General features: G+C 36.0%; 1 protein-coding gene across 2 annotated transcripts in view; it reads right to left on the minus strand.

Annotated features, from left to right (window-relative positions):
* The window catches only part of Git (ARF GTPase-activating protein GIT1), a 421,403-nt gene that overhangs the window by 261,787 nt on the left and 139,869 nt on the right, over nucleotides 1-19,747 (minus strand). For both annotated transcript variants that reach the window (XM_090369031.1, XM_090369030.1), the window contains exon 6: nucleotides 19,298-19,428. In XM_090369031.1, coding sequence (XP_090225157.1) covers nucleotides 19,298-19,428 — 131 coding nt within the window. The remainder of the gene's footprint in view (nucleotides 1-19,297; nucleotides 19,429-19,747) is intronic.

Raw genomic sequence — 19,747 nt, forward strand, 5'->3', positions numbered from 1 at the left:
TGGTCTACAAGAGTAGCCCATGGTGTCTTGTCAATGATATACAGGAATTTTTCTAGCAGGGATAAGGAGGTGATTATCCCCTTGTATAAGGCTATAGTTAGGCCATAGCCTTATACAAGGGGATAACTGTATACAGGTCCGGAGGCCTCATTTTAAGAAGGATGTAGAGCTGTTGGAACAAGTACAGAAAAGGGCAACAAGATTAGTGAATAGAACAAAGGGTTGCTCTTATGAAGAATGCTTAAGTTCTGCAAATTACAGTGTCTGAAGACTAGGCACCTGCAGGGTGATCTGATTGAGGTGTATAAAGCCTAGAATGATTTGAGCATGCTCAATGCTGATGGGATTCTTCCTCTTGCTCAGAATAATCGCCTGAGAGGGCATAAATTCAAATTGAGGAAAGACAGTTGTAGTATAGATGTGCGAAAATTTGCTTTTAGCCAGCGGGTGGTTGATTACTGGAACAAACCTCTGTCGTAGTAGAAGTTGACAGCTTAAACAGATTCAAGGCAGAACTAGACAAACATCTGGAGTGAGTGGATGGGTGAAATGAGAAGGGTGTGTGTGTTTTTTTTTTTTTTTTTGGCTGATGCTATATAAGCTTGCTTTCTTGCATCATGTGCCCTTGCTAATGTTAGGTTTCTCATTGGATAGAGCATGTTGGATCCTCTGGCTGATGGTTCTTCTATAGTTAGGCTATTCTTGATATGTATGAGATATGGCTGTATAAGAACAGATGACAAAAACAGCCATACCAGCAACCCCACTAATTATGTCTAACCATTCATCCCCCATTAGAACTTGGTTAGTATTGTCAAAAGATATATTCAGAATAAGATGCCTCACATATGTTGTTCTCTAAAATAAATCAATACAGTTGTGCCCTTGTATCCGCTGATTCAGTTACCCACGGAAAAAAAAACGAAAAACTTAACACGTACTACTCACGTGTCCAATAACAATGCTTCCCTTTATTTTTTACGATGTTGATTTTAAATTGAATACTTCCCTTTGTCGCGTATGGTTTGGTCACCAACATTATAATGGTCCTTTAGAGATTTAATGGATGCACCATTTTCAAACTTTTGAATAATTTCAAGTTTTTGTTTAATCTGAAAGCACAACTCTTGCTTTGCCCATCATTTTCGCAATTTCTAAACAAAAAAAAAATAGTTATGATAAAATAAATTCTGACATCCTTGACAGAAATAAAACAAAATTTGTCCTTTTGCGGTGCGACAGAACACAACAATCGGCGCAACGCACTAACACAAACTAAGCATTTGGTGTCTTTTTTCTTTTGTTTTGAGCGGTAGGTGTGAAGACAGCAGGGGTTGCAATAAAATAGGTACACCAATCGCCCAATGATGACTTATAACGCCGGTTCTTGTTGCTTATTTACAATTTGCAAAATATCTGTTTATACCTATTCTAGTTATTACTTGAATTTGACTTCTGGTTGATTTGGTGTTTTTTTTTTTAATTTGGAGTCTTGGAGTGCCCTGGTTAATCCAATTCCAGTAAATCGAGAGTCTGCAGTACTTTATTATTACCGTATTTAATGTCTTACTGTGTGTTTAATTTATCATGTGGACATGTGTTTTTGTAAAGGGCGGCACCTAGAACATCTGTTCAACTCTGCCTCGTATCTCTGTTAAGAAAAGTATCACTACAAATGGGCCAGATATGTGTGTGTGACGGAGGTTTGTGTGTATTATGAGTGTGTGTGTGTGTGTGTGTGTGTGTGTGTGTGTGTGTGTGTGTGTGTGTGTGTGTGTGTGTGTGTGTTCTGTTGTTGTCCATGGCCACTTGGCTACCCAGAAACATCAATCACCTGGAGAGATGATTCTGGGTACTCACATTACTGGGACTGGCCCACCTTCCCACACCACGGGAAGGTGGGCCAGTCCCAGTAATGCATGTACTGGCTCTAAAGAGACTCTGACCCACATGATGTTGCCAGCAGGCAGGTCAGGATCCTCTGTGGGCCCATTCCAGAGGTGCAGACAAAATAGAAAAAAAAATCCACCCGTGGTGCAGGTTATGGGGAAAAAAATAAAATAAAAGAAAAAAGAAAAATAATAAAATAAAATTTAAAGAAATAAAAAAATAATAATAATAAAAATAAAATAAAATAAAAATAATAATAAAAAAAAAAAAAAACCACCTGTGGTGCAGGTTATGGATATTACAAGCACATTACAAATATTGCTTCCTCTGCATCTAAAAAAACTTGGTTTTCTCTTTTGCTCTCGGCGTTACTTTTCTTCCAAATAGCTGTTCAATCTGTACAAATTGCAAATCTGCCCTACCATGGAATATTGTTCCCACATATGGGGCGGTGCCCCCAAAACCTCTCTCAGGCTTCTAGACACCAATCAGAGGAGGGCAGTTAGGTTAATTAATGACTCCTCTCTAAACGAGTCTCTCCACTCACTGTTTCATAGATTTACTGTTTCTGCTGCATGCCTTTTCTGCAGATACTTCCACGGGCACTGTTCTTCTGAATTGGATTCTATAATTCCCACACCCTCTTTTAAAACAGTCCGAACACATGCCACCACCAGCCAACATCCATTTACTGTCCAACTTCAAATTCACAGAACCAACTTTTCATCTTCCTCGTTTATTCATTTAACTGCCGTTTTCTGGAACAACCTTCCTTCATACATATTTCCTGAAAATTATAGTCTACAGAAGTTCAAGTCTAATGTCAACAAATCTTCTTTCATCTTCTGAACCTCCAACTCTCTTGTTTGGGATGTTTTCATAAAAATAAAAAAAAAATTTCATAAAAAACCACTTCTCAGCCCATCTGTCCAAATTTTATAGATCCTGTTGCAGTAGCAGACTGCTATTACTGTCATTAACAACCATGCCAACCTTTGTATAATCTGCAAATTTCAACACTAAGCCTAATATACCTTCATCAATATCATTGATAAATATACAAAACAGCAGTGGGCCCAACACCGAACCACGTGGAACTCCACTAATAACATTAGTCCACAAAGAACAGTGCCCAATGATTACCACCCCTGTCTTCTCCCACTAAACCACCCTTTTATCCATGTAGCAACTTACCCTTAATTCCATTCTGCTCCAATTTGTACAATAGTCTTCCATGCGTAACAGTGTCAAGAGCTTTCCTGAAATCCAAGTATATGATATCCAAGTTATTTTTTGCATCCGGTTCCTTTGTAACCACATCATAATATCCAATCAAATTTGTCAGACAAGACTTTCCCTTAAGCATATTCCCGTCCGGTGGAGTACATTCCAACCCCAACTGGGTTCAGCAAGTTAATTCTATATATCTTCAAACAGGCCTATGGGGCTGGGAAATTCCATACTGCAATAATTAAAGACAAACACCAGCCAAGGAATTAAAAATTTTTACTATAAAAATATATACAGAAATAAAATATAATGAAATACTGTGATACACTATCGGAAGACTAAAATATTACAATAAATTACGATAAAATAAACTACGATAAAACGTTAAAAATATAATTTAAAATACCGAAGAAATAAAATTATCTAAAATAAACTGGATTAAAAGCGATAAAACCTGAAGCGTTCAGAAACTGCTGTCTCCTTCTTCAACAGTATACTATTACTGCAATGACAAATCCTTAAGTAGCAGGCCCATGGCACTCATGCATGGGGTCCATCAGACACATGGTCGGCATTCCCCACGCGCGCATCGGAAACGGAAGTGGCTCGGGAGCGTGTCAAACAGAACCAGTCATCCCGTCTGAGAACGCCTCAAACGGGGGGTGTAAACCTATCCCCCTGTCAATAGTATTACGACTGGATGAACTAATTCGCAAGCTCTCGCGAGCCACTTGCGTTCCCAAAATCCATGGGCACGGTCCATAATGGCCGCGTCTTCAAGGGAGATCCGATGCTGCTTCTCCCAGAAATGCTCTGCCACAGCAGACCTCGCATAATAAGCAGTCTTAATAGCAGTCATGTGCTCCCCCCCCCCCCCAGACGGTCTTTTAAACATTGCCCACATAACACTCCTCAAAAAAATGCTTCGGTATTTTTAATTATATTTTTAATGTTTTATCGATTGTAGTTTATTTTATCATAATTTTTTGTAATATTTTAGTCTTCCGATAGTGTATCACAGTATTTCATTATATTTTATTTCTGTATATTTTATTTTTATAGTAAAAATTTTTAATTCCTTGGCTGGTAGTAAAAGTAAAAGTAAACCTTGGCTGGTGTTTGTCTTTAATTATTGCAGTATAGTTAATTCTATAATTTTTACTCTAATTACAGAGCTGAAACTTGCTATAGTTGGAGCCATAACTGTTTTCTTGAATTTTCTCACTTCAATTTTCAAAACCTTCTACTGAATTTCTCGCAAATGACAAAAATGTGACATCAAGTGTGCATTTTTTTAGGCCTTTTTTAGTTCTTTTTCTAAACCCACCCTAATTAGCCTAGGGCTTATGAAACACAATACTTGATTCGTTTGTTTGTTTTGGAGTGGGAGTTTCTGTTTACAGAGCAAAATTGTTTTCTTGGAGCGGAGCACAAGAAAAACCATTGGTTCCGTCACAAACTTCCTAGATACAGCTACATTGAGAGAGTGTCAACGGTCATTCTTATGTCTCCGCGCGGCTACGTCGGGACCGCTAAGAAAATAAACAAAAGACAAACGAAAGCTACTGTTAGTTGACATAAGAAGCAATAAAGCAAAACAGTAGCAACAACTGTTTATGAAAGGCGAACAGGTTGTATTTCCTTTCTTCAACATGTATTGCTCCTACGAACAGAAAATCAAGGAAATTCATCTGTTGGAAACGGAAAAAACTGTTGTAAAACTGATAACGCTGCAATGCGCATTTGATAAAAAAAAAAAAAAAAAAAAGTTTGCTTTATTGTAATTGTTTTTAGTAAACAATATCGGAACAGCAGTTTCCTGGGTTTGATCTTCTAATGAAATTTCAAGAAAATATTTCTATTTATAGCTGCGTTATCTGGTGCATCTAAGGAAAGGAAAAAAAAAAATCATCTGCTATGAATAACAGATTGTTTCTTTAAATGTGTATTGTTCACAAAACTGCTTGTTTGTTTGTTTGTTTGTTATTTGGAGCATTAGCAACTAATGCCATATTGCTCCAGGGATATGCGGTGGTCATTCCCTGACCTTTCTGCATCCTCCATATTTGGTGGTCACGGGCTCGAACCCCGGTCTAATCAAGAAACGTGTGCTACACACTGCCGCTCCTGCCCACCTGGCTACGGAGTCGCCTTCACAAAACTGTAATACTTTCTAACAATACAAAGCTAACAGATTACGAATCATGGGCTGCTCAAAAAAGTATTGTTAGAAGATATTTGCTTGTTACGCTTTGATGTCATCACAAAGGGAGAAATTCTGTTTTAGTACAGAAGCTGAATAAATTCACTATCCACGGTCATAATGCTGTTCTGAGCTGCAATAAACAGATAAACCACGCTGAAAAATAGATTTACTCCCATCACTTCTCTTGTTTTGCTGTGGTTTTTGGCAAGCAATTTCACCCAACCAAGTCAGTGACTGATAAATGTTGTGCGGTTTCTTGTATTCTCTCTCTCTCTCTCTCTATTTTGGGATCTCTGACCGTGTGGTCATCCCGGAATATAAACAGAAAATTTGTTTGTCGGAATGCTGTCCGCCAATTATCAACTCTTTTACTGACCTTCTAATGTATGTTGTGTTCAAATAATCCACTTTGCGAAATTCGAAAGTGCTACATCAATTAGGAGCAAAAACCGTTTCCCCCAACAAAACGAATTACTTTAGCAATAAAGGACGACTACTGATGATTTTACTGGAAGGAAGTGTCCGCAATAAAACATCTGTAAAAGGTCGGTCCCTCAAAGGAGAGTAACCGTAGTCATTTGCATTCAAGGACAAGCTATACAGCAATGTTTAAAATTTATAATGCAATTCACTCGCTAATATTTCCAGAGGGATTATTGTGGATTTTTTCTCAAATTTGCACCAGACCAAAATCGGACTTATTAGTACTTCCATATCCTAGGAAACTGACTAATTAGAACTTCAGCATCTGTGATGAAACGTCGTGCACACCGACATTGTTGGCTGCAGCAATAATGTAAAGAAACAAAGCAAAATATAGTAACAGAGCTATAATGCAAAATAATGCTAGAAAGTAAAAATGCAAAATATTGTTCTCTAAAACAATTGCAGTTTCGGCATCCTAGGATGAGGCTGACTTAGAGCTGCAATGCTTTTTTTTTATCATCATTATTTTTATTTATTTATTTTTATTATTGTTTTTGTATGGGCGGCCCCTAGAACAAAAGTTCATCTCCATCTCGTTGATCTGTTCAGTTTTTACTCAATGTCAAGGTTTACTTACCTTTGTGTGTCATGTCAAAAAAAAAAAAAAAATTTCATCCCGCATAGGATTATCCCATGTTGGATGAAGACAGATGAAAAGGAAGGCGCGAGAGAGAGAGAGAGAGAGAAAGAAAGTTTTTCATCCCGCACGGGAGAAAGTGACAGGAAAGAAAAACTGTTCGTGAGCTTATGTGTTTGTTCTGTATTGTGATGTTGTGTTTTGACATTTTGGCTACCTGGAAGCAGTAATCACCTGGATGACTGCCTCCAGGTACTCGTCCCCAGCAGAAGGAGGGCAAAGCCTCCCCTATTATCTGCATATCCTCCTCCCTGGGGAACGAGTTGCACAGGGAGGAAAGAAAAACTTGTATAAGATGAAGAGAGGGAAGGAGAAAAGAGGAAAAGAGAAGGCCTATCCCGGCCCAGGGAAGACCCAATCCCGGATGGATAGCTAGAACAACACAAGAAAAAAAAAAAAATAATAATAAATAAAATAAATGAAAGTTAGAGCTCTGGACATTTGACAATCTCTTGGCCTTCTCCCCACCAAAAGGGTATTTTTATTTCTCTCTCTCTCTCTCTCTCTCTCTCTCTCTCTCTCTCTCTCTCTCTCTCCCTCCCTCCCTCCCTCCTTGGGTCGGACTAGAAAGGGTGGACTGTCTTCCCTAAGGAGTTTTTCCTACGAAGTGAATGAAGGGAACTGGAAATTTTAGGAAAATGAACCCTGTTTTCCTTCATTCGGTAAACGTATATTCTGTCAGTGCAAGAGAGGTGACTTAATTACAGTTGCAGCTCAGAATGGAATTCAAGCATCAAAACACGACATTTTATGACAAATTTTTCGGGCATGTGTGTGATAATGAAAATTCAATTTTTCTCTTGAAATTTTTTGATGGTATCAAATGCATCAAGGAAATATTGAAGTATTCAATAACATTTACTTACAATTTCCAAATCCGTCACTATGAATAACGGATTATTTTCACAATCTGTTACTAGTAGCACATTTTTTTTTTCATTTGACACCATGTGAGATGCATGCAAAGTTCCTTCGACATAAATTTTCGAAACTTATAACGCAGCTATGAATAGAAATATTTTCTTGAAATTTCGTAAGATCAAATATAGATCCATGAAACTGCTGTTCCGATTTAGTCCTCTAGAAACAATTACAAAAACTTAACATTTCATAAAACTTAACGTTTCATAAAAAAAAAACTTTTTTTTTTTATGAAACGCGCATTGTAGTGATCAGTTTTTTTTACCCTTCCATTTCCACTGTAGTTTCCAATAGATGAACTTCCTTGATTTTTTTTTTTTTGTTAGTAGATACAATACATACTGAAGAAAGGAAAGAAGATATTTTTGTTTTTCAAAACAAATTCGTGGCAATTCTTTCGTACAACAATTACAAAAAGCAGTAAAGCAAACTGTTGTGAGAGAACCATGCAAAATAGTGTTCGCAAGTAATGATGCTGAACTGTTTGTTTTCCACGAAAGTTGTTTACATTTTTATTTTCTCCTTGGATCACCTTGGTAATGCTAATGACGTAAGCTTGACCAGCCAATTATATCTCCACATGTGTTGATTCGTTTTAGCTAGATGAAGTGGGAATTTTGATTGTTTGTTTGTTTTTTGGTTTTTAGGAGCATTAGCAACTAAGGCCATGTTGCTCCGGGATAGGCGGTAGTCATTCCCTGACCTTTCTGCATCCTCCGTATTTGGTGGTGACAGGCTCGAACCCCGGTCTATATCAAGTAGCGTATGCTACGCACTGTTGCTCCTTCCCACCTGGCTACGGAGGCGGCCGGGAATTTTGAACTAATGCTGTAACGCGTATCATCTTCAAAGGTCTAATGCTGTTTTGCCGAAGTAATAATTCATAAATTGATATTGTGATAATACATTTTTGCAGTTTGAGTGAATTAATAGTTTTTGCTGAACGCTAAAGGTAGGAAATCAAAGAATATACTTCTGTTTATGTATATTGAGAGTTTCAATTTTGTAAATTGAGTAGAAATTATTAGTTTTTTCAGGGGGAACAACTTTCAAGTGAGGGGTTAAATGTAGGCTTAAAACAGGGCGGACCAGAATGGGATTAACAAACCTGTGCTGTGTCCGAACTATAACTGAAGTCTCGTCTAGATGATCCTGCAATGCATCTTTAACCAGTGACTCCATTATTTTACCCGGAACAGAAGTTAAACTAAAGGGTCTGTAATTACTAGTGTCACCCTTCGATCCCCCCTTTGTACATTGGGGATACATTGGCACATCTCCAGCCCGTGGAGACCTCACTTGAGTTCAAGGATGCTCTCATAATTATGGCTAAGGGTTTGCTTACTTCCTTTGCTGCCTCCTTCAATATAATTGGATAGATCCCATCCACTCCCAGGTGCCTTTTTTATGTTTAACTTCAACAATTTCTCCTCCACTTTGCTCTCAGTTATTACAAAGTCATTAAGCACCCTGCTACAATTTGATAACCTTCTGAAATTTTCCTTCCTTAATAACTCCTCATGTGTGAATGTAGATGCAAAATACTCATTCAGTTTGTTTGCTATTTGAGCAGGATCATCAACAGCGTAACCATCGATATCAAGTGGACCAATGAGATTCATCGCCTTCCTTTTAGAGTTCATATAAGTAAAGAAATCCTTGCTGTTTTTCTTAGCATCCTTTGGTAAAGATTTCTTTATATGCCTTCGCTTGCCTAATCTCCGTGTGCTATGCACTGCTGCTCCTGCCCACCTGGCTACGGAGGCGCCATTAATGGAAGCACTGCAGGATCATCCAGACAAGACTTCAGTCATAGTTCAGACACAGTATGGGTTTGTTAAGGGGAAGTCTTATCTGACTAATTTGATTGGATACTATGATGTGGTCACTAAGGAACTGGACAAAAAAAAATAATAACTTTGACATCATACACTTAATTTCAGGAAAGCTTTTTTTACTGTTGCACATAGAAGGCTGCTGTACAAATTAGAGCAGTATGGCATTGAGTGAAAGTTGCTGCTAGCTATGCATAAAAGGATGGTTGAGCAGGAGAAGACAGACAGTGGTAATCAATGGACACTGCTCTTCGTGGACTAATGTTATTAGTCCATGAAGTTCAGTGTCAGCTCCATTGTTGTTTTCTACATTTATTAATGATATTGATCAGGCTTAATGTCTAAGTTTGCAGACGATACGAAGGTTGGCAAGAATGTTAAAGACACCGATGACAGTACACTACTGCAACAGGATCTGGAAAAGTTGAGCAGATGGGCTGAGAGGTGACAACTGAAGTTGAACATTGACAACTGAAAAGTACTGCATATGGGTAGCAGTAACCCCAGAGTAACATATCAACTGTGTGGTATTTACTACATATATATTCTCTACACTCAGGGTAGTAGGGAACAAAAATGACCTGGGGGTAACTGTGCAGTCAGATATGAAATTTTCTGAACAGTGCAGATGGTCTTGTATAAGGCAGTGGTCAGGCCACACCTTGAGTATGGTATATGTGTCTGGAGGCCTCATTTTAGAAAGGATGTAGAGCTGTTGGAACAAGAGCAGAGAAGGGCAACAAGATAAGTGAATGGAACAAAGGGTTGCTCTTACGAAGAAAGGCTTATGTCGTGCAAATTAGAGTGTTTGGAGACTAGGCACCTGTGAGGTGATCTGATCAAGGTGTAAAGGCCTTGAATAGTTTGAGCAAGCTCAATGCTGATGGGATTCTTCCTCTTGCCAGATTAATTGCCCGAGGGGGCATAAATTCAAATTGAGGAAAGACAGTTGTAGAATAGATGTGCAGAAATTTGCCTTTAGCCAGCAGGTGGTTAATTGCTGGAACAAACTTCCATCTGTTATTGTAGAAGTTGACAGCATAAATAAATTCAAGGCAGAACTAGGGAAACATTTAACATAGGGAGCAAAAGGATGATTTTTTTTTTTTTTTTTGGCTGACACTGTATATGCTTGCTTTCTTGCATCATATGCCTCTTTTTAACAAAACTAGAGAAAACACCCAAAAGTTATGAGTTGCTATGTCAAGTTTATGGGGAAGATACTATGTCAAGCATTTGCATGTTTGAATTGAATAAAAGATTTTTTGGAGGAAGATGAAAATGTGGAAGACAATAACTGAAACTTTAAGAATGAAAAGGCTCTCAGTTGGTGAAGATGTTTTGGAAAAAACTGAAGCTCCAGATTTTCTGAGTACTGCAATTACTGTTGGCTGTTCCAGTATGACCTTGCAATATAAACTAAAAGACAGTCAATGCAATGGAAGACAAAACAATCCCCAGACCATATAAAGCCAAAATATCAAAAACAAAAATGAAAACCAAGCTTCTCATTTTCTTCAATGTTAAAGCAATTATTATGGCTGAATTATGATGGCACCCCATCAAATCACACTGTCAATCATACATACTACATTGAAGTTCTGACAAGGCTGCTGAAAAAATTCAAAGGAAGAGACCCGAATTGTGGAAGGATAGTTGGATGCTCCATCAAAGCAATGCTCCAGCACACGATGCACTCTCTGTTCACCAGTTTCTAGCCAAAAAAACAAATCCTTGTGTGTGAATATGCCCCTACTTGCCAGACCTAGTCCATTGTGACTTTTTTCTTTTATAAACTGAAAAGTTTACTTAAGAGAACCCAATTTCAGTCCAGTGAAGACATTCACAAAAAACTGACTGAAGTGTTAAAAGGGCTTCCAGAAATGTTTGAAACAGCATGTCTAAGCCCAAGGCAATTATTTTGAAGGTGATAACTGGTAAGGTATGAAATATTTCATTATTAGTATTAGTAACGGCCGCATGGTGCAAGAAAGCCTATGGCTTATGCTGCACCAGCCAAAAAAAAAAAAAAAAAAAAAAAACGAACAAAACAATGATAAAAACAAAAAATAAATAAATAACTAAATAATAATAATTAATAAATAAAAAAATAATAAATAAAATAAAAAATAAATAAAAAGGAAATTAAACCTATCATCCTATGCGCTTCCCTTACCCAAAAGTACTATCCAGATGACCTTTGAATTTCCCCAAACTGTCGGCCTCTACCACCCATGAAGGCAACTTATTCCAGTAATTTATAACTCGCTGGCTAAAATAGAACTTCCTGCAGTCCAATCTAAACATTTCCCCCCGTAACTTGAATTTATGTCCCCTAGTTCTAGCATCATTTATAATCTTGAAAATTTTGTCCTCATTCATTTTACTGATGCCTCTCAGAGCCTTAAACGCCTCAATCAAATCTCCTCTAAGGTGTCTAGTTTCCAAACTCTGCAACCCACATATTCGAAGTCTTTCTTCATAAGGACGCCCCTTTGCCGATCTCACCAGGCGAGTTACCCTTCTTTGCACCCTTTCAAGAAGCTCGATGTCTTTCTTTAGGTGCAGTCTCCATACTTGAACACAGTATTCCAAGTGTGGTCTAACATAAGCCTTATACAAAGTATAATGGGATTATCACGTCCCTGTCTCTACTTGCAAAAGTTCGATAGATCATTGATAGGACACCATGGGCCTTCCTTGCAACCTGTTTACAATGCTCAGAGAATTTCATGTCTGACCGTATTGTAACACACAAGTCCCTTTCCTCCAGTACTGGGTTTAGTTGAACTCCACCAAGTGAATAAGTTTTTTTGGGATTACTGTTTCCCAGGTGTAATACCTTACACTTTGTTGGATTAAAGCACAGCTGCCATTTTTCTGACCATTCCTGAAGTCTATCTAGGTCTCTCTGAAGAAGCTCAGCTTGACAGTGATCATTAACTACTCTCCCAATTTTAACATCATCTGCAAATTTAGACATCACGCCCTCTATCCCTTCATCAATGTCGTTTATGAAAATTAAAAACAACAGTGGTCCTAATACTGATCCTTGGGGAACCCCACTTCTTACATCAACCCAATCTGAGGAATAGCCATTTATCACAACCCTCTGCCTCCTGCCCTGAAGCCATCCTTCTATCCATCTAAGGATTTTCCCAGTGATTCCAACCTGTTCCAGCTTATAAAGCAACCGCTCATGTGGGACTGAGTCAAAAGCTTTGCTGAAATCTAAATAAACAATGTCGAAATTATTCCCTAAATCCAGCTCGTGAGTGACCCTTTCGAAATAGCGAACCAGATTTGTTAAACATGATTTTCCCTTTACAAAACCATGCTGAGTATCATTGAGAATTTCAATTCGATCCAAATGATCCTGAATTCCACCCTTGATCATTGCCTCCATGATTTTCCCTACTACTGAAGTCAGACTGACAGGTTGATAATTTCCAACTTCACTTTTAGAGCCACCCTTATGTATGGGAGATACATTTGCACTTTTCCAATCCAAGGGAATCTCCCCAGAGTCTAATGATGCTCGCATAATTAGCCTCAATGGTTCAATGCACTCGCTTGCCGCCTCTCTTAAGATTATAGGGTATATTCCATCAACTCCAGGAGCTTTACTGGTCTGTAGGCTCGAAAGTTTTTTCATTAAATAATCTTGCGAAATTTCAATATCATTAATTACATATTTTTTAACTTCGCTCCCACAATTTCCCTTTGCCACAAAAGGCTTTTCATTTGTAAATATCGATGCAAAATAACTGTTGAGTTCATCTGCAACGGCAGCTGGTGTATTTATTACTATCCCCTTTCCCTTACGTAAAGGTCCGATCTGGTTTGTCCTGCTCTTCTTGGCATTTATATATGTGAAGAATTCTTTATCCCCCCTCTTTGCTCTGTTTGCTAGTGATTTCTCATAAACTGCCTTTGCCTGTCGAACCTTTTCTGTGGCTCTATTACACATCACCTTGTAGCTGTTATAGGCTTCAGTACTTTGTATTGTTCTGTAACCTTTCCATGCCACCTTTTTCTGCTCAAGTAGAAATTATATTTATTTTATTGCAACAGTCTTGTTATTTTATAGCCACAACTTGTACTATTGATCATGTGTAGCATACACAAACCCATGACAACAATGTCTTATACATTTGTATAAACCTCTATTATATATGGACACGTGTTTTAGTTAAGTGAACTATACTGTTATGGATAACAAAATTCATAACATAAGATAAAATACAGGTAACTTTAATCTAAACTACTATTCACTTTAACAATAATTCTTCTTAAAAAATAAAATATAAGGATTAACAAATAATGACTATTGTGCAGTTGAGTCTCATTAGCAATCTTACTAATAGAATATTGTTATGGAGGATTCTTAAAGTTCATAAATTTCAAAATTTTTACATCTTGTTTCTCAAAACATTTGATTGTTAGTTAGTAATGAGTGATTGGTAAGAAGTAAATGGCACTCATTACATTAGGTCACATCTCTTTTCCATTCTTTGCATGGAACACCAGTGTACTGAATACTGTAGTGCCAGGTTCTACCCTTCTAATATAGAGGCTGTGCACAATGTGGTGACAGTATCAGCAGACACTATTGTATGAAGTTATGGTTGGGGTGCTCCTAATACAAAACTATCATGTGTGTGCACGTGCATATGTGGCAATCCATTACTGCTAGTAACAAAAGGGAAAAAAGGAAATACATGCTAGGAGTTTATAAATAACAAAATCAAATCAACCTGTTAAGATAAACCCTTCAAATAAGAGATGCCTTTAAACCACGTCTGGATCAAAATCTTTTCATTAGATAATAACAAAATGTTAGAGAGACACTTGTTTTAATGTCTTAATAATGAAGAAATATGGAGTAAATTTCACTTTGAAGTTGAGTAAATGAGTGGCTAAATATTGTGTGGATAATCCGCAATATGTGGATAATCTCTGTGGGCAGCAATATAGGTGTGACAACTCCTTATGCTAAGTACAAGACAATTACTGCTGGAATTAGTGATCCCAATTCTTAAAAAACAGCCAATGTAAGCTTAGCAATGTTCCTGAGAAGAGGGGTAACTGTCTGTGCTGGAAGCTATCCTACCTTGAACAGGCTTGACATACTCTACTGCAGATATTCCCAACCAGTGTGCCATGACAAGCTCAAAATGTGCCACAAAAATTTAACACATTATGGCACATCATCAAGTTTTGATTATGTATGGTAGGGCTTGCAAACCGGTTTTATAAAACCGGTTAAATCGGTTTTCATATTGAGTTGTTAAAACCGAAACCGAGCTTCTAAAACCGGATTCGAATATTTTCTTAGTCAGCCCTCAAATATAGTTTTTTGTTACGCACATTTTCTTTTGTTTGTTCGTTTGTCTGGATCGCTCAACTGCTTTATGTTTTAAACATGTTTTTCATTTTATTTTAAGGTACGAATCTCATGGGCAAGTGGCCCAAATCTAGGAGGGGTACCTTTTATCTTCCCACCTGTATCATGGCACGATGCAGGTGTACTTATTTATGACTGAGTGAGTCGGAGCGATAGCGTAAAAGAAAATGCTCAACATTTCTCCGTTCCATCTATCTTGTTCGCCAGACAAGTTATGGAACCCACCTTATTGATGGTTACCCACTAGAACAGATTCGCTGAATATTGCATCAAATTTCAATCATAGAAAGTTTTTTGCTTCTTTATTCCTATTAAATTTGCGATCAAATGTTCTCCAAAAAGCAGCTTCACCAAATTTAGCTTTTATGTAATTTTGAAAATACAATAGATTTAATTGGGGGGAAAAATAAATAAATAAAATATGAATAAATAAATAAAAAATTTCTTTCGTGAAAATTCTGAAACTTGCCTCGTTTAGACTCTTCATTCAGTGCTTGCGAGAGTGACACATAGTATTGTGCCTTTGTTATCTTCAATATTTTTATTTAAAATTGTCGGTGATATAAATTCCTACTAATTAATATTTATTAGTCTTAATATGTCTAAGATGAAATCAAATGTATGGAATTATTTTGCTCGAAAAAGCAAAGATGAAGCACAATGTTCGAAATGTCAAAAGATAATGAAGTCGTCTGAAGGATCTACATCATCTTTGATGTTGCATTTAAAGAAAATGCATCAGATTGACATTAAACAAGATAACAGTGAACCTCCCGTAAAAGTTGTAAGAACATTATAAAACTGTATCGTTAAAAAATCTATGGAAGAAGAGATTTCAAAATTAGCTGCTTTAGATAGATTTTCTTTTAATTCAATTGCCAAGAGTGAGTTTATACAATCAAGCCTTCACCTTCAGAGAAATAAATACGATAAATTACCACCAGCCTCAGTGAATGGAATTAAAAATATGGTTCTGAATTATTATAAAACTAAGAAAGAAGAACTCATTCAGCATTTCAAAAATTCATTGGTTTTGGGTGCACGGTATTCATTGACTCTAGACAAATATAGATCTATACAAAATAAAAGGTATATGAATATAAATGTGCATTGAAAAGACAATCATTGGTCGTTAGGTCTTATTGAGATTAATGGTTCACTTGATAGCAGAAGAAGTGAGCAAATTGTGAAGGGACACTTAAAGGAATTTGGTTTGAACTTATATGAAGATATTGTTGCCTGCACAACCGATGGAGCAGCAATGATGATTAAGTTTGGCAAGCAAATTACGCCTAATCATCAACAATGTATAGCCCATTGTATACATCTGTCAGTTATAGATGTACTTTATGAAAAAGCAATCAATTATGGTGCCACAGTCTGAGTCTCCCAAAGACAATGAAAATAATGAAGAAAGTAGTGATGATGAAGAAGTTGAAGAAAGACAGCAAGGCATGCTTTATCAAACTGACTTTACCGGTGAGCTCATTTATTTCTTCAATCCAATGGCCAATATTGCACAAACTATTAACAAAGTCAGAAAAAATTGCAAGCTTTTTTGAAAATCGCCTACCAAAAATGACATATTACAAAATTTTGTTAAAGCAAAATTTAATGGGAAAGAATATAAACTTATATTAGATTGCAAGACCAGATGGGATAGCACATTCTATATGATTGAGAGATTTTTGAAATTGAAAAACTGCATTCCAAATGCTCTATGTGCAGTACTGTCAACTGAAGCTGTGTCTGACGATGACTGGAAAACACTTGAATTGCTATGTGAAACTTTGCGACCAGTTGAAATGATTCTGAAGGCTATAACCTCAGAAGATACAGACTTACTTAAAGCAGTCTTCAATAGAATTTTTGCTTGCTAAGCTTGATACAGCAGAAAACCCATTTGCTTTAAAGTTTCACCAAAGTCTTTTGCAGCGTTACAAAGCAAGAGGAAATTGCCAAACTGTGGCTTTGCTGAGCTATCTACACAACCCCAAAAAGTTTAGGAAAGACAATTCAGGTTCAAGACCTTTTGATTTTCCAAGTAAGCAAGTTTTGAAAAAGCATGCTGAAGAGATTTATCAGAGATTATTTGCAAAACATTCTGAAGGAGTCTTAGCATTGAATGAAGAAACTGAAAATAAACGAACTGTCCTTTTAGAAGAAAACAAAGACTTGTATAGTTCCGATGTTGGAGATACACTCATGCGAGAGGATGATAGTGTAATAAAGATATTAACTGAAGAGCCTTCAAAATATCCTAGTGAACTGGAAATCAGTAAAGAATTTAAAATTTTGGAGGCAACTAGCAGTAGAAGTGAAAAGCTGGAGAAAGTTTATAGAGCACTACTGACCATTAAACCAACAAGTGTCCAATCTGAGAGTGTTTTCGATCACTGGTCTCTTTAACACAAAAATAACGTCAAGTCTATCAGGAAAATTGCTTAATACACTGTGTTTTTTAAAGGTTCATTTTCAGAAAAAAGCTGAGCAATAAATAGTAAAGTAATTTTCCCAAGCTGGTTTTTTTTTCACATTATTTTTATTTATTTATTATTATAGGGCTTATTATTTTTTTGTTTACTATATGAGAAGATAGTTTTTATTCAAAGGATTTGAATACAATTTGTAATTTTGTATAATCTCAAGCTGGTTACTTTTTTGGAGCATTTTAATTTTTTTATTTTTTGTTACTATAAGAGGTGATGGATTTTGTTTAAAAGATTTGATTACGATTTGTACAATCTACCCAAGATAAAATAAATACCTGCGTTATAAGCTTTTAATTATTTCCCTAAGTCTGAGAAAATCGGTTTTAAAACCGGTTTTGAGAGTAAACTTCGGTTAAACTCGGTTTTGAAATTTCTCGGTTTTATGCAAGCCCTAATGTATGGCTCCCACTCTTAATTCAAGAGCAAAGGCAAAGAAAAAGAATGCAAACTACTTCGAAAAATTACCAGGGGTGTAAAGCCCTGGTAATTTTCCGGGTATCTGGGTCTATAATTTAGAAATTTTTGGTTTCCTGAGTGTAAATGAGAAAGTTTTTGTATTTTGCCCAGCATAAACTAAAATAAAATAAAATTAAATTCCATAAATTTAATAATGTATTCTTTAAATAAAATTAGGATAGTTATTGGCAATTTTAAAAATAAGATTCCTCCATTTGAGTTGTGTTCAGAGGTCACTGTTGTCCCCATTGTTTTTAATTGGAGGAAGAGGGAACTGTGATCTTAATTGGTTGAAGAAAAAGTTTTGAAATTTCTTTCAATGCCTGCAGCAGCTTGAGTTTATCCACGTTTTTGTAAGTTCAGAGGCATTGGTAAGGATGGCTTTGTTCTTTAGTATGTCAATTAGTTCATTATGCATACATGCATTTTTAATTATTACCAATGGTTTTAGCTATTTTTAATACTGACTTTTAATTTTACTTTTACTTCTGATACATAATGTGCAATTAATAATTATTAAGTACATGCTCCTTTACACAAAGAATTACCAGGAACCCTACTAAGAGATGGGGCTTTACACCTCCAGTAATTTTCCGAAGTAGTTTGCATTCTTTTTCTTTGCCCTTATCTGTATGCTATCTAACTCTAATATCTTATGCCTCAAAATATATTAGGGTATTCGAGGGAGATGGAGATACTATTTCTATCCTTACAGCCTATTCCTTTTGCCTTAATATTGGTTTATACCTTTGCTTTGCTTTTTACAAGAAACAGATACAGTTGTATATTTTTCTTAAGTAACAGAAACACTTGAATATAATAATTGCTCTTAATTCATAGAAACATTTGTATATTTTTAATAAGGTTTCAATTAATTATTTTAGTTTTTGCTATCTGTAGGGCTAGCAGTTATTTTTGCCAGTCTGCCATTAATTTTAATTTTAAATTAACTTATATCAACTTAAATTCAACTTAACTTAAACGGGCTAGCAGTTATTATTGCCAGTCTGCTGTTAATTTTATTTTAACTTATACCTATGATTCATACTATATTTAGTATATCATAATAATGGTTATAGCTGGCATATAACTAGCAGAAACAGATAGATTTAGTTGTTATTGATGGCATATATTGAGAAGCACTAGCCCTATGAAAATGTGCCTTTCAAGGTAAGCCTTATTCAGTAATAACTGATAAATTTGGTATTTTTCAGTTGTTTTAGATTTTGTATTTTATATTTGTATTTTGTAAATATCAATTATTATGATCATTATTAACTTTGCTTTATTTAGAGGCTGATAGGGTTCTTTGTAAATATCAGATATTAACTGCCAATTCTGTTTTTTGAATTTTAATTAATTTATTATGATAGGTACCATTTTATGCTATAACTGTTGAATTAAAAAATGATTTGTGTATATATATATATATATATATATAAGAAACACTTCCACAAGCACTGCCAAAGTGTTCTTTGAAATATTTCAAGCAAGGATTATGGAACAACAGTGAAAAACACTAAACCTTAAACAATACATAAAAAAAAAAGCTTGACAGCTTCAATGATTACATTTCTGAATACATTCCATCCTTCCTTAAATTTGCATTTGTTAATGTCAGCTAGTCTCACTGAAAAATGTTTTGCAGTGAACTTAAAAAAATTACCTGCTGTAAAAAAGATAATTTATTAATTTCATAATAATCATACCTTATTATTAATGGTTCCTGATACCTACTTGGCATATTCAATAGGTGCTTTTCCATCTTTGTCAACTGCTGCAGGATCAGCTCCATAAACAGCTAACAATTCAACTTGAGAGGACTGACCAACTTTGGCTGCCATATGAAGAGGAGTGTTACCTTTTTCCTTTAATGAAATTTAAAAAAATCATTTGCCAAAATTTAAAATGTTAAAAAAATATGGCTAGAAATGTACTGAATATCTATAATTATATGCAGTATATAATTATATTTATTTCTTTATACATCAATCATAAGCTACTGAACTTGCATAGAAGCATACCAGTTAACTTTCAGATATTGGAAACCGGAAAGCTTAATATAGATCCAACTTTGAACTGTAACCCACAGAAATAAGAACATTTCTTTCAAAAATACTAATTAATGCATAACATGGAACTTGTAGATTGGTCACTCACACACTAGCAAAACTTTTGTGGATTTAC

This window comes from Mastigoproctus giganteus, chromosome 2, assembly GCF_048544385.1.
Source record: "Mastigoproctus giganteus isolate SK-2022 chromosome 2, ASM4854438v1, whole genome shotgun sequence".
Classification (NCBI taxonomy): Eukaryota; Metazoa; Arthropoda; class Arachnida; order Uropygi; family Thelyphonidae; genus Mastigoproctus; species Mastigoproctus giganteus.